This window comes from Simochromis diagramma, unplaced genomic scaffold (genome assembly GCF_900408965.1).
Source record: "Simochromis diagramma unplaced genomic scaffold, fSimDia1.1 OVJJ01000348.1, whole genome shotgun sequence".
NCBI lineage: Eukaryota > Metazoa > Chordata > Actinopteri > Cichliformes > Cichlidae > Simochromis > Simochromis diagramma.
In genome coordinates this window covers 622,545-637,668 of record NW_024386755.1, presented here as the reverse complement: position 1 = coordinate 637,668, position 15,124 = coordinate 622,545, and the positions used below count along the sequence as shown (strand labels likewise).

The 15,124-nt window shown below is 42.8% G+C and overlaps 1 protein-coding gene across 1 annotated transcript; it reads left to right on the top strand.

Moving 5' to 3' along the window:
• The first annotated feature begins 1,291 nt into the window (after positions 1 to 1,291).
• meis3 (myeloid ecotropic viral integration site 3) lies at positions 1,292 to 13,219 on the top strand. Its single transcript, XM_040024511.1, has 13 exons — positions 1,292 to 1,708; positions 2,057 to 2,159; positions 5,461 to 5,600; positions 5,858 to 6,032; positions 6,119 to 6,169; positions 6,265 to 6,315; positions 6,571 to 6,720; positions 6,881 to 6,989; positions 8,349 to 8,494; positions 9,119 to 9,195; positions 10,651 to 10,709; positions 10,806 to 10,892; positions 11,890 to 13,219. Exons 2-13 carry the CDS (start codon positions 2,148 to 2,150, stop codon positions 12,087 to 12,089), a joined length of 1,257 nt encoding a protein of 418 aa, XP_039880445.1. The 5' UTR covers positions 1,292 to 1,708; positions 2,057 to 2,147; the 3' UTR covers positions 12,090 to 13,219.
• Positions 13,220 to 15,124: the final 1,905 nt, after the last annotated feature.

Below are 15,124 nucleotides of genomic sequence, written 5' to 3'. Positions count from 1 at the left end.
TCGTCAGCCATCCGGGTCACTGTAGTCTTAAGGGCTTGGAAAAAAAAACTTTGAAAAAAATAACTGATGTTAATTCAGTAGGCTATTTGTGTTGTGGAAAGGGTTCGAGGAAAATCTAAAGCCCTGCGAAGATGAATCCATCAGATGTTACACGCTTCGGTGTTAATCCTTTCATTTAACCTGTTAAAGAGAAAACAAGCCTTGGATCACCTTTTCCAGCCCATTGACATGGCATCGTGGCTCAGTGCAGGAGGGGGCTTGAGCTCTGTGATCACCCCCGTAGGAAAGCAGCACCCTGCGGAGTTGAAAGCCCTCCCCGGCTGCAGGGACGACGCGGGGCCCTCGCAGGCGACCCTACGGCCAAACACCGTGCCGCCCACAGAGCCGCCTGCCCCGGCCTCCTGATCCCCGCCAAGCCGCTGCTGATTGAAAAGCAGCCGCCTGTTGGCCCCTCACAGCAGGGCCCGGGGGAAAAGAACGTTTTGGATAATTATCATGTTACTTAGATGTCATTTACAACACAAGACGGCGAGTTTAGCAATGCCACTAACATCTGAAAGGTCCCCCCTCTCTCTCTCTGTTTCTCTCTTTCTGGTTAAAATGAAAGTTACGCGTAATGGTTTTATTTTCGGACGTCTTTCAATCAACAACAACAATTAAGAAAGAGGGCCAAAGGGTGGCATTTGATTTGGGTCAAAAGGCTGCCCTTGAATGGACGTCAACAAAAACAGCAAAACACTGTGAGCCTGTAAATGTCATGAGCACGCTCCAAACTTATTTATGAGGCACAGGAGGGATAGCTTCACCGAGACCAACTTTAATCCTATAATTAGTGGAGATGAACTCCGCCGAAGGCAAACCAGCGTTATTTTTCTACAGCTTTCTCTTTCTAATTCAAGTCCTAATTGTTGCACATGTGATTAAAGTGCCCATATTTCAGAAGGAGACCGTTTTGAATGAAATGTCTTTGTTGTGTGTGTGTGAAGGTGATCACACACCTTCAAAGTGTCTGGATTTTCATAGATTCTCTTAAACAGTGTGAGCTATCGCTATTCTTCTCCCCAGTTATCCCGAGATGATAACCGCGCAGCTGCAGGGGGAGGATGGAGGGGTGGAGGAGTGAAATCAGCGCGGAGATAAAAACAAAAAAGCGATCGAGGGGGTCTGCGTCTTCTTCTTCTTCTCTGGCGTTTGTGTGTGTGATAAGGATAAGGAGGAGGGGAAAAGAAGGAAAGGGAGGAGGAGGGATGAGGGGGGGGCGTGGGTGGGGGGGGCAAGAGACCCCGTCGTGTTTTGACCCTCCGAAACCTCCCCGCACACCGCCACCATCACCATCACCACCACTCCACCTCCTCCTTCTCTGCACCTCCTCCTCCTCCGTCTCTCCTCTGGAGGCTGAAAACACCATTGCTCATTCCCAGCCGTGACATTTTCCAGCCTGTCGCCGTATGCTGAGCGGACAGCCAAACGCGAGGAGCCAGGAAAGAAAGAAGAAGAAGAAGAAAACTGGGGGGAAAGGAGGGACGCTGTCTGTGAGTCCGTCTTCCACAGCACCGAGCATCCCGACGCTCTGCGATCCGGAGCGAGACGCGCACCAGGCGGAGGCGAGGCGCTGCAGGAAGCCGCCGCTCCCTTTCACACCGGGGGATTGTGGACTACACCGGACACGGCCCGAGCAGGACAGGATACGGCGAGCGTTTACGTCTCGGTGGGACATTTTACACCATTTATTTGAGCCTCGCATTACTCCTCCTCATCCGGCAATAGCGTTTAATGGGCTGCTGGGATTATTATAGCGTTTATTAGCTATTATCTTACTATAAAGCATTAGGTCCTCCATAGAATATCAGCCGTCCATAAAACCTCCAGTCCCGTCGTTATGTTGTTATATAAAGCACGATGGACTCGGAGTAAACACACACACACACACACACAAGGAGCAGGTCCTAAGTGTTTATATCCAATACCTCACGCTGTTGTTGAATCCAATGGGCTGTTCTTACAATTACAACTTAATTCACAATAAATATAAAAACAAATGCACTTTTATTTCCAGGACCCCGGAAGGCAGAGGAAGGGAGCAAAGCACGCTGCGCTAGCCGAGCAGCGCATCATCATCCCCGGTGTAGGACTGGCTGTCGGGTCGCATGGAGAAGAGGGTAGGGCTGCTCTTTTTTTTTCTTTTTCTTTTTTTTAATGAGTGAGGCAGACAAGAGCCTGTCTCGGCTAACATCGTTTTATCACTACAGAGAAGTAATTAGAAAACAGTCACAAAGGGAGCACATGGTAGGAAATCCTCTTTGCTTGCAGGGCACATATAAAAAAAAGAAAAAATCAAGGCCCAATGAAAGGAGAGCAGTGGATGTTTAGTAGGGGAAAGGACAGAACATTAATATCATTTCATGCTATAAAAACTCATCATAAAATATTCTGTATATAGCAGCTAAATGCTTACTTATAATCAATTTGATATTGATTCAAAGAACTTTTTGGCCCACCACCTTTAATCAACCATAATCTATTTCACGAGTTAAAATTCGGTCTAGTTTAGTTTATGCGATGCATAACTTGCAGTGTGGGGACCATAAAAGAATGTCATTTTTTTTTTTTTTTTTTTTTTTTTTGCGTATAGCCTAATGTCAGATAGGTTTAGAGTGGAGGTCATTAAGAGGCAGAGGAGAAGAGATGCAGCTCTGCAACTCGGTAAGTAGGTCAGTTTTTTTGCTACAGTGATTCAGAGGCTTGGTGGTGGTGGTGGTGGTGGAGGAGAAATAGGCTGACGGGCAGCAGGCGGACAGAGACCTCTGAATGGAGGAAAGCAAGTGTAGATATTCAGTGTGTATACAGAAAATCACTGCCGTGTGAAAACAGCGCAGACAGCGAGAGCAGCAGGGGCCAAACATGGACAACCACGTGTACCGGGAACTGCTTGCACACAGAGCCCATATAAAGAAACTGAAAGATTTTCAGATCGCAGAAATAGAATAGATACTTGGTGTATGGCTCATTTGTATATTGAGAGACAGAAGCTTTTCACTGCTCCATTTAACGTTAAATGTTTTTATTCGGGTTCGTACAGTAATAACGCAGATTAAAAGAGAAAAGTTAAAAATTAAAATTAAACAATCAATTCAAATGGAAATCAGTGCTTTAACGTGTCTCTGCGAAAAACACGCCTATATTGTGGCGCTCCAGTCTATAACCTGCAACAGGTACGGGTATTTTACCCTCAGAAGAAATATGTAGATTTCGTTTTGGGAAGCTGTAGATAATCATTTCCATATCTTAGGCAAATTTAATAATTAATACAATTTTTAAACAGTGCATTATAGAAATATATGCTAAATCTATGTTCTTTCCTTGTGGAGGGTATCGCCCGCTGCTTGCGCTTTGCGATTTTTAAGGTTTATTGATTTTAGAAGAGCGTGGAAAATCTGAAGTTTAGCACAAAATTATCAAAAATATCCACACTTAGTTATTTTCCAGTAAAATGAAAGCAGGCTTGTACTTTTAAGCCCATAGTTTAAATTGCGTGTTTCTTGTTTTAAAACCCAGTTTTTAAATTTCAGTTTGAAAGAATTTATATTTACAGTTAAATTATTCTCCGCTGATAGAACATTAGCTTCTTTTGCTCAGCTTTACTTTCACATAGTGTCTGACATTTATGAAACACAGCATCTGCTCCAGGTTTCCTCTTTTAGAAAACTTTGCGTTACTGTGGCGCATATGACCATAGTCAGACAGATCAAAGTCTCCTGTTAGGCCAGCTATAACTTCTTTTTTTAATATAATGAAAATGTTGTTCTGCCATCTGAATCCTGTTTACCGGCTCCGTGACTTTTCTGAAAAAAAGGGAACATTCGCGGAATTTGTCATCTCGACTTGTTCGCTTTGATCCGCCTTGACGCACGGAAACTCGATAGGGGCCGTGCGTAAAGAGAGACGCGCAATCCGATAGCGGTGATTGTGTTAATAGCCAGCCTCCATAAAAACTAGAAGGTGTCCGGGGACAGGGCCTCAGAGCAGGTGCTTTCTGTGATCCCGGTGGCCATATGTGAGGCTGAAATGCAACAATTTGATAAGGCGTTTAGGACAGTGGTTCCCAAAGTGGGGTCCGGAGACCTCCAAAGGGGTCCTAAAGAGGGGTTTTCATGGAAGGCATGTGCATGCGTGTAAAGAGGAATGATTTAATTTCTGTTTCATTCTTTTATGTAATTCCCAGAGGTTAACATTGAGGGAGAATAATTGCTTTTATACCAGGTTTCACTGTCTCACCACTTGCAGGTTATCTGCTTTTGCACTTCTACAAATAAACATCACTGATGATCTGGAAGTGGACACTTCTGAGTAAAATAAATATAAAAATAATGTGGTTAATCAGAAACCTTTATTTGGAAACAGTCTGCGCAGTAAAAACCAGCCTAAGCGCATCATAACATTAATGACTGGGTTAAAATAACACTGAAGTTAAAGGTGTCCATGCTGGGGTCACTTGTCCCGTGCAGTCTGATCCCAGTGGCCCTTTGGGAGTGTAACAGGAGTCCCAGAAGCAGATCTTCTGACCTGAGCAACATCACCTTAGAGACTGAGTTTCAATAACTCAATAAAACTCACACAGAGACAGAGCGAGATGGGGGAACCAGGGAGTCAGACATGTGTATTCATGACACGTATTTTGAGGGCTGCTGAGTGCACGATTGTCTCTGTGCATGTGTGAGTCATTGCGTCTGCAACATATGTCTGTGTATGATTCCCTCTGCAAGTGGGCCTCAGTGAGGCTGTCACACAGCAAATCATGAGAGATGTCTGCACAGCTACTGTCTTGTCTGAGTAATGCAACCAGGATACTGTATTAGCAGCTACAGGCTTGCTGTCTTTCTTCAAAGATGACATCGCCTTCTTTTGTTATCTCCTCCTCTTCTTCTTAGCCCACAGAAAGTAAACTTTTCAAGTAGTGAGGATAACTGCTTTGCAGCTCTGCTGCTGCTGCTTCTGTTTGGCTTTCATGAGTGTTTTAGGATCCTGGCATTGCTAGAATTTCCTTAAGTATCTCATCATTCTACCAAAGTGAAAAAAAAAAGCAATTTTTCATAATTAAAGAGCATCTTTCCTCCTCAGATGATCCAGGCCATTTTTCTCATGAATGTTACATCAAACTGCAGTGACACTGGTTCGACAGTTAGTTTCAGATTAGCTAGGATTACTAGTTGTAATAGCACTTACACACATACTCAAACTTACAATATCAATATGCGGTCATTTTCCATTTATATAAATGACAGCACAAACAGAAGCATACAGATATAAACCCACATCAGGTCTAGTAACTGTAACTGTATATTAGACCGTTCCACTGACAGCCCGACCACATAATAAAATCCCAGTGTGATTTGATGTCAGACAGCCACAGATGTTCAACGTGTCTCATGTTTTCTGTCTTTTCATCTAATTGTGTTTCAGTATGAAGAGCTGGTGCACTACTCAGGGTCAGAGGGCATGTCGGTGGGGGGGTACGGGGATGAAGTCCGGGGGCTTCCTCCCCCGCAGTACGGACCCACCATCCCCGACTCCCTCAAACACCACAAGGACCAGATCTACGGGTAAGCATGTGTCAAAAAATGATTTAGTAGCCTTCCAGTGGCTAGAAAATTTTTAAGTACATGCACACTCTTATGAGATTAACATAAAGTATATGTTTGTGCTGAATATGAAAATACACATGGAGTGTTTATAGCTGTGTGCAACATAAATGCTGCGGTTTAAAGTTTCTCTTAACACATGAATGTCAACTGTGACTGTGTTTATGTATAGTTTGTTAATTGTGTGTGTGTGTGTGTGTGTGTGTGTGTGTGTACAGTCACCCACTGTTTCCACTGCTGGCCTTAGTGTTTGAGAAGTGTGAGCTGGCCACCTGCTCCCCTCGAGACTCCACCTCCCTGTCAGCAACCTCCCACCTCCCTGGCATGACCAATCACAGCGACGTCTGCTCCTCCGAATCCTTCAACGATGACATCGCCGCCTTCGCAAAGCAGGTGAGCGGTGACTGTGAGGCCCAATCAGAGAACCAGGTCTCAGCTGATGTTGTTTGCTTACAGATTTTTTTAATACCGGGTTGCAGATTCGGTCAGAGAAACCCATTTTTTCTTCCAATCCCGAGCTGGACAATTTGGTATGATGCACCAACTAACTTCACACTTAACTCAGATTTCACATATTGCATTGTGGGATATGTTTTCATAACTAAAGTGCATCTTTCCTCCTCAGATGATCCAGGCCATACAGGTTCTTCGCTTTCATTTACTGGAGTTAGAGAAGGTTGGTGAGACTGCATGTTGTTGATGTTATCTTTGTTTAGCATCATATTTCTTTTTATTAAACTAAACAAGAAAGGCAATAAGTCTGTAAAAGGCTTATTGTTATAGTTATAATTTCTTTAAATTTGAAATATGTGCACCTGTCCTTTAATCTGTTGGTAGGCTTAAAGCTTAAAGCTCATTATTAGGTATTATTAGTATTAATTATTAAGTAAAAATCTGTAAAAAAAAAATTTTTAAAAATCTTTTTCCCAAGGTGCACGACCTGTGTGATAATTTCTGCCATCGCTACATCACCTGTCTGAAGGGCAAAATGCCCACAGACCTTGTGCTGGATGAGCGAGAGGGTGGGTCCAAGTCTGACATGGAGGATTTCACCGGGTCCTGTACCAGTCTGTCGGAGCAGGTGAGACGTTGGATGTTGATCGGCATGCTTATCACACATCCATCTGTGTCCACTGAGAATCCAGAGTAGTGCCCCTAGTGTTTCTCAATTCCCTTTTATTCCTCCTGTACTGGGAATTCCTCATCTCACCTCTGTCCTCCATCTTTCCCTGTGCCTGCAGAATGCATCGTGGTTACGAGAGCCAGATGAATGTGCCACTACTCCTCTGGGAACGCCAGGCACCTGTGGCCTACCTTCACACAGCACAGCAGACACCTGTAGTGATGCAGGTACACATACACTAGCACAGATCTTAGCTGCATAATTATAATAGCCAAAGGAAGTCGCAGCTATGATATATCTAAAAGCATCAGGGAATTAAATTTAACTCTTTCCCCAATCTCTGTACCCTCAATGATGTGTTTCTCAATATATAATAATAATAATAATGGATTGGATTTATATAGCGCTTTTCAAGGCACCCAAAGTGCTTTACAATACCACTATTCATTCACTCTCACATTCACACACTGGTGGAGGCAAGCTACGGTTGTAACCACAGCTGCCCTGGGGCAGACTGACAGAAGCGAGGCTGCCATATCGCGCCATCGGCCCCTCTGGCCAACACCAGTAGGCAAGTAGGGTAAAGTGTCTTGCCCAAGGACACAACGACCAGGACAGAGAGGCCAGGGATCGAACCGGCGACCTTCCGGTTACAGATGCGATTCCCAACCCCCTGAGCCACGGTCGCCCTTAAATCACCCTTATATATCTATAAATACTTAGTTTGATGGCCATAAGAGCAGGCTTCAGGTTTTTCTGAGGATAGTCCTAATAAACTGTATAGGGAGAGGTCATTCTCACTAACTTCTGATGCACAGCCAGTCCTTTTGTGCTGGAAGCATGCCTGAAACATGACAGAAACCACTCAGTTTAGAGAAGAGACATAAGGGTGTTCCCTGGCAGGTGTCCACAGGGTTAAAGAGTCAGAGTACAGAAAAGACAGGCAGATAGAGTGGAAAGTAAAAGAATCAGTCTGCGCAGAGCAGAGGACAATTTGTGCGTGAGACATGATCATATGTGTATTATTTACATGACATCAATAGTTAATGATGAACAGAGCTACTGTGTGCACCAGAAAACACTGCAGTGAGGAAGCAGACACAGGGAAAGCAGGTTACACATTCACTGTGTATAGTAAGAATATAAATAACTGTGTGTTAAAACAAGCCAGTATTATCATAACTACTGGTAGCTGCATTGATAATCAATGAATCACTTCAGGCGTTTTTAAACAAAAATGAGAAACATTCTTCGCTTTCAGCTTCTTAAAGACAAATTACTGCCTTTCTCTGTCATTCACAATATTAAATATTTCAAGCTGGATAGCAAAAATAGTTTCAGTGCAATAACTCTAGAAAATTAACCATCTTTCAACCGTAAAATGAATGACATGCACAGCAGTTACACTAAACTGTAAAATAATAGTTATGGTGAGTTTGATTTGTGAAAGCAGAGTGTGGTTTTAAAGCTGACGCAGTTTGCCTGTCTCGGGTCAAACACATTTGCTTAGTGGGCTCGCGTGAGTTGGGACCTGATAGATGCTGGCAGTCATTTAGGATGATGATGATTCCATGGTCTCCCTGCAGGCGATGGTCTCGATGGAGGCGTGGCCTCTCCCAGCACAGGTGAGGAGGACGAGACGGACAGAGACAGGAGGAACAACAAGAAGAGGGGGATCTTCCCTAAAGTGGCCACAAATATCATGAGAGCTTGGCTCTTCCAGCACCTGTCGGTGGGTTGGCTTTTCATCTACCTTCCACATTAAAGTGAATTATTACCCTTGAAAATATTGAATTGAAACGGTAGTTAAGTCATCCTTCCACACTGGTAACCAAACAAAGGAAGTCTGCGCGCTGTAATTAGTGAAAGAGAGGATTTAGCATGGAACAAAACGTCTATGACAGGAATAGAAAGAGGGGTGAAGCCGCTGTATAATGGAGGTCAATTAAATTAAATGAAAAATCTGGGATTAAGTGATTATGTGAATATGCTTGCTGCTGAATAATTGTGGAAGCGACAGAAATGGAGTGAGTAATTGTTGGTGAGCTGCTTGGATTGGTAATTAGCTACTAAATGAGGCAGGTCAAATGTTGCTTCACTTCAATTATTAAAACGTGTGTGTGAGTTAGAGAGAGATACTGAGATGGAAAGCGAGAGGGGCTGATGAGGGTGAAAATGGGAGTGCAGATGTTCGCTCAGACGGAAGGTCATCGATGTTCGAGCTGAGAGCTCACAGACGTCGCTTTATTCTAGATTCAGGCCTCGAGATGATTTCTCAACAAAAGCTGAAAAGATCACAGCGCAGAGTCTGGAATGTTTGATTTCTCTAACCTGAGCCTCGTGTGTCCTCCTGCAGCATCCGTACCCATCTGAGGAGCAGAAGAAGCAGCTGTCACAGGATACAGGACTGACCATCTTACAGGTCAACAACTGGTAAGTGTGCTCAACATCAGTTACATTTTTAGATGTGAAGCATAACCTTTACATTTTATGTTTCTTATGCCAAGATTTATTTTTATTGTGCATGTGACTAGTTTTGTGATTTGGTGCTATATGAACAGAACTGCGTTCCAGGGTTTAAACTTTGTCCAATAGTTAAGCTCCTCTAGGCTCCGCCCCTCTGACGTTCATTGTTCCTTTAAAGTGTGGCAGGGAAAGGTTTTTTTTCCTTTTTCTGTAGGTTAAACCAGAAGTTAGCATCACCTTTGTTTTCTCCGCACAAAGCAGATTCTTGTTCTTTAATTATCGTGTAAAATAAAAGCTCATGGCATGTCAGCAAATTAATCTGAATGAATGCACATCTCTTTTCTGATCTTTGCAGCATAAGTGCAATTGGAAAAACTAAAATGCAGGCATTATGGTATAAACAAAACCACCTGGGTTCAGCGTAATGACGTTAATTGGCCCATTGTTAGTCAGTAGTGCTATTTTTTGTCATTATGCAAATGTGTGGGTGATTGAGCATGCATCCAGATTTCTAAAGCTTAAAGCTAGACCTTATTTCATCTTTCTAACCAAAGAGACCTGAATCCAAACGAGGGAACCAGAAGTGCAGAACTGCTATATCACTTCTGGGTTTTAGGACTCGTTTCTCTGGTGCTCTATTGATGGAGATTTAAGATCCTCCCTGCCAGCATGCCCTGTTTTTTAATGTTGTGTTGAAATTATGTTGCTGCTACTTTGCTTTGTGAACTTTTTTTGCAAGTTTTTATTCTACAAAGCCCAAAATATTTTTTTTTAATCCAGTTAAAAAGTGCACACAAAAAAAATTGATTTGAAAATAGACATTTAATGTACTTTACTGGAGTGTGCCGTGTAACAGGAAGCATTTTTCCCAAGCTGCAGTGCCATGTAATTCACAAGCTCTGTGTTCGGAATAGTAAACCAATAATCAAATAATCAAATTATTTAGTGCTCACATCTTTCCTATACACTCTCTGAGCGCACACACACACACACACACACACACACACACACACACACACACACACACACACACACATATGAACACGTTTCCTAATTGCTGACTGAATAGTTCTCTCCATGCTTTGTTCCTCCAACTTTTAGACACATGCAAACATGAAACATGTGTTAAAGAGAATAGATTCTGTTCTTTCATAGCGTACATATTTTAACCTCCACTGCCGCAGGTACACTCACACTCACACACACACACAAATCCAATCAATGCAGATCAATCAATTATCACAGGGCTGATCGATACGTCCTTTGCCCTAACGCTGATTTACTCTGTCCTCTGAAAGGGTTAAGTGGTTGTAAAACGGAAAAGGTTAATAGTCTCCCGGTCAGCCTTTTTCTCCATTAACGGGTGTCTCTCTCTCTCTCTCTCTCTCTCTTACTATCTATCTATGTGAATGCTTCATACAGGTTCATCAATGCCAGGAGGAGAATAGTCCAGCCAATGATTGATCAGTCAAATCGCTCAGGTCGGTGTTTAGTCAGTCATTCAGTAAACCTAAATGTGTGCATATGAGTGTGTGTCTGTTGTGTATTTGTGTAAGAAGGCGTGTGTTGTCTCACAGGTCAGGGTGGTCCCTACAGCCCGGAGGGCGCGGCTCTCGGGGGCTACGGGCTTGACGGCCAGGCCCACCTCGGGCTTCGAACAGCAGGTACGGCAGAATTAAATACAGCTGAACTGCATTCGTCACTAGGAGCACAAACACTATAGTTTATTTTGACAGACACACACTGGTGAAAATACTCATTAGCACACCAAATGTGGAGTTATCCATCTCTGAAAACACCCCCCAACAACTGCAGCGCCAAGCTGAATCTGGAAATCATTATGTTATTATATTATGATATATTATATCTTCAATAGGAGCCTTTGGTTTTGGAACTAAATTAAGGAGGGAAGTTGAAATTATTAAGAAATGTTAGTTTTGGCCTTTTCAGTTTGCTGTAGAAGTTAGTATGAAGCATCAATCTATAGAAAATTACCAGCAACGCTGATTATGAAACGAAAATAAATGAAAATAAATGAAAATAAATAACATGGATTAGGTAAAATATTTATAAATATTAAATAAAATATAACTACCTGCGTGGCTACAGTTAATTAACGACCCACCAGTTCTTTTGTGTCATGTTAAAGGCTGTTTCTTTTTCATTTCTAGTTGAAGTAAAAGTTTTAAAGTTTGTGATTTTAATATTAACAAAAAGCTTTGCCCAGCACTAAACACCAGTCTGAAATACCAAACCCCGTGTCCTAAAATAAAGTTGTTAAAAAACCTCTTAAAAGTCAGCAGCAGTGTTCAAGGGACTGAAATACATGCTGTACAGCAGGGCAGTGTTTAGAACCTGCATACGTTTGTTTTTAAGTCTGACAGGGATGTTTCCTGATTTATAGAATATTGCAATGAATTATAACAATTATTTGTAGCTTTAATTGAAAGCTGTTACAAATTTCAAAGGATTCAGGTGCTTAAGAGGAACTAAACAGGCGAACCTGCACTGAATACCTGCGTCAGGTTCACATAGTTTCCAATGCAAACCTATAATCCATTAATAATGTGAAAAGACTGATTTAAGACAGAAGGGAAGGGTCTTCTGTACTTCTGCATCTTGGAGGAACCTCGTAAATATTCCACTTTCTTCTCGCACCAGGTCTCCAGGGAATGTCCTCCCTGCAGGGTGACTACCCCGGCGCTCTCCTGTCCCAACCAGGCTATCCTCCCCACCCAGGACCGTCCCTCCATTCTTATCCTGGCCCGCACCCTCACGCGGCCATGCTGCTCCACCCGCCGCCTCATGCACACCCCGCAGAGCCGCTGCTCACCCAAGGACTGGACATACACGCACATTAGTTGTGGGAGGATCTGGGGTGTATATGTGGTGTGTGTGTGTGTGTGAGAGAGAGGGGTAATTGCCGTTTGAATGTGTGTATATGTTTGGAGGGATATGTATGCGTGTGTGTGCGTGAGTGTGTGCGGCTGATTATGTGTAATGAAGGTACACTATTTAAAGAAAAAAAGACACATTTCTCCAAAAGTTTACATTCCCCACTGAAAGACACTGACCTCAATGTAGCTGTTCCACCCTAACACACATGCACACAAACACACACTCACACAAGTGGATGTGACCCTTACACACATGCGTTAGTCTGGACCCACAGGTTTAAGCCATACCTCTTTCAGAGTAGAAGTGCTTCCTCTTCTTTAAATGACTCCACTGTGTCCTGTGGGTGAGACATATGCTTTAAACTACACTTCCCATCATGCCTGCTGAACCACAGGAAGACCCAGGGATTGGATCAGACACACCGATGAATACTCATCCCGGACTTTTTGCCACAGCACGGGGCTCGGGTCCTGTGAGCACGCCTTCTTCACTCCTCCCTGTCTTCCTACACATGTTTGACTGTCAGAGACTGAGACACACACACACACACACACTCCCCTTCACACACAAACTTTATTTAAAGCTTTGTTCTTTTGTTTTTTTGTGTTGTTATTTTTTTTGTTAGTTTTTTCTTATTCTATTTTTATATTTATGCACGCCACTCCAGGCGGCTGCAGCTTCACGTGAGTTTATTGAAATATTAGTGCTCTTCCTCAGCATGAAGCTAAACACTATGAATGACTTCCAGTCTGCCTCGCTATCGTACCACTGACCTCCTTAAGACGCCTGCAGGCGTCCGTTACCTTAGGATCTTTCCTATACACACGCACATACACACACATTGCAGTAAACACTACATTGAAAGCCATTGCAGCACACACACGCACGCACACACAAAGTCCTCTGTAAGCATTTCTATTACAGTGTTGTCTGTCACAGCGGTGTGTGAGGGGAGCTGCAGCCAAAGGACTCTTTAAACATTCGGCTCCCTCTCCACTCTGCTTGGACTGCTGAAGTATTTCTGAATGATTATGATGATGAAGATGTTGATGGGAATACAGTTAAAGTATTAAAATCTTTTTATAAAACTTGAGGGTTTTTTGTCTTAAACCAGTAATATTATCACATGACATTTATTAGCAGGTTAAAATTAACTTTTGCAAGTGTTCCTTTATTTAAAAGCTTATCGTAACATGGTCGTAATGTCTGCATAAGCAAATTGTACGAATCATGATCAGAAAATTCATATTTGTCGTAAAGCAATGTGTTTCCCAGAAAAATTAGAAGACATCGTTTCAGTCAAGGCCACTGTAGTCAAAAGAAGACGGTTATTTCCATCTGCAGTGATTCATATTCTGGCATGGATCTGTTCTGGGATCTCTCCACTCTTGAGGAGGGGAGAGCAACACATCGCTGAGCAATAACAACAGGCCTAACACTGATTAAGTCATGCAGCATGAAAGGAGAAGCAGGTATCGGGGAGTGGATTGCAAAGCAAAGCATTGCATTGGTTGAAAATCCCTCTCTGTAAGCAAATACATAAGCAAATGGTCACAACCACAGTACCATAAATGAAGCAGAAAGCACCCTAAAGAGCTGCCAGCTGGACACATTGAAAGGTATCGATGATATGACATGATACTGATATAAGCTGATTTTCACCTCATTGTCTGTGAGTGTTCTCAACCTGGTCACCCCCTTAAATATGATCTGGCACTCAAATGTGTTGTAAACTGCTTGTGTTTCTTAGATTTAAATGAGACAGTGGTTAAATCAAATGACCTTAAAATGAAATTCTTCAACTGTAAATAAAATAGTGTTGTTAAACTCCTTAAATTAAAGCTGGAAGCTCAAACTTCTAATGCTTTATGAATGCTCCATTTCACATCTACTGAGGTGATGTGAATAAAAAACGGAGAAATGTGTGCATCTGGTTTTATTTGGCACATACACAAGCCTGTGCAAAAGCTGAGTGATAATACGTCTGATGTACATAAAGGATAACCCAGACAAATGTCAAATTATGAACTCAGCTTTGCATTGCATTTCTATCGTATGCTGTAAAGAGCCATACATTCAGAGTGCAGGCTTTTTGATGAAAACACAGCCACTTATGAGTAAACACACGGCTCATTTTGCAGAAACAGTCATTTAAAAGTTTGGAGTTCCTTAAATGCATCTATTCTCCTCAACTATAAACCTTTTCTCTTATTGGTAGATATATACACATATGGCAATGGGACAGCAAAGCTAATGCAAAACAGCACCGAGAAATAAAAACAGCTCATGAGATTTACAACAATCTGTTCCACTTAGAAAATGTGGAACTCCAGAGACATTCAAACATTCATAACAAACATCGCAGCCGCTCGCTTTTCTAAGAACCATTTTTTGAAAAATGGTGCGATCTTTCTCTATTTTCCACTCATAAGTCACGTCGGTGTCCTCTGACTATCTGTTTATCTGATGGAGGCCTCAGGCTGCAGCTGCAGTGATCTGTCACGCAGGCTGGATTATCACAGGGAGGAAAAAAAGAGTCCGAATTCTTAAATGTTTTATAGCGCAGACAAGAGCTCACATTCTTCTTTCCTGTCTGTTTATGCCATATATTTAGAAGCACAAACACTTAAAACTTGAGCAGCCTTTCGCCTCACTTTCCCCCCTTAAAGCCTGGTAGACACCAATCCTATTCATAACCTTCACCTCTCTTCTGCTTTAGGCCCCAAACATCCACACATAATTACACCGTTTGCTGCCTTACATCCACTCACAGCAGCCAAAGGACACAACAAACACGTAATACCCCATCCTCGCCCTACCCCCATTTGGCCTGCAGGAGGATGGGGACTTGCAGGGGAGGTCAGAGGCCAGAGTTCAGACAGGGGTCAACAGGAAATGGTCGTTCTCCCTTAGCACGCAGGTCCTGACCTCAGCACTCCTCCACTTTTCGTTTCTCTTTGTCCCTTCACGCACTCGCTCCTCAGCCATGCTGGTCAGG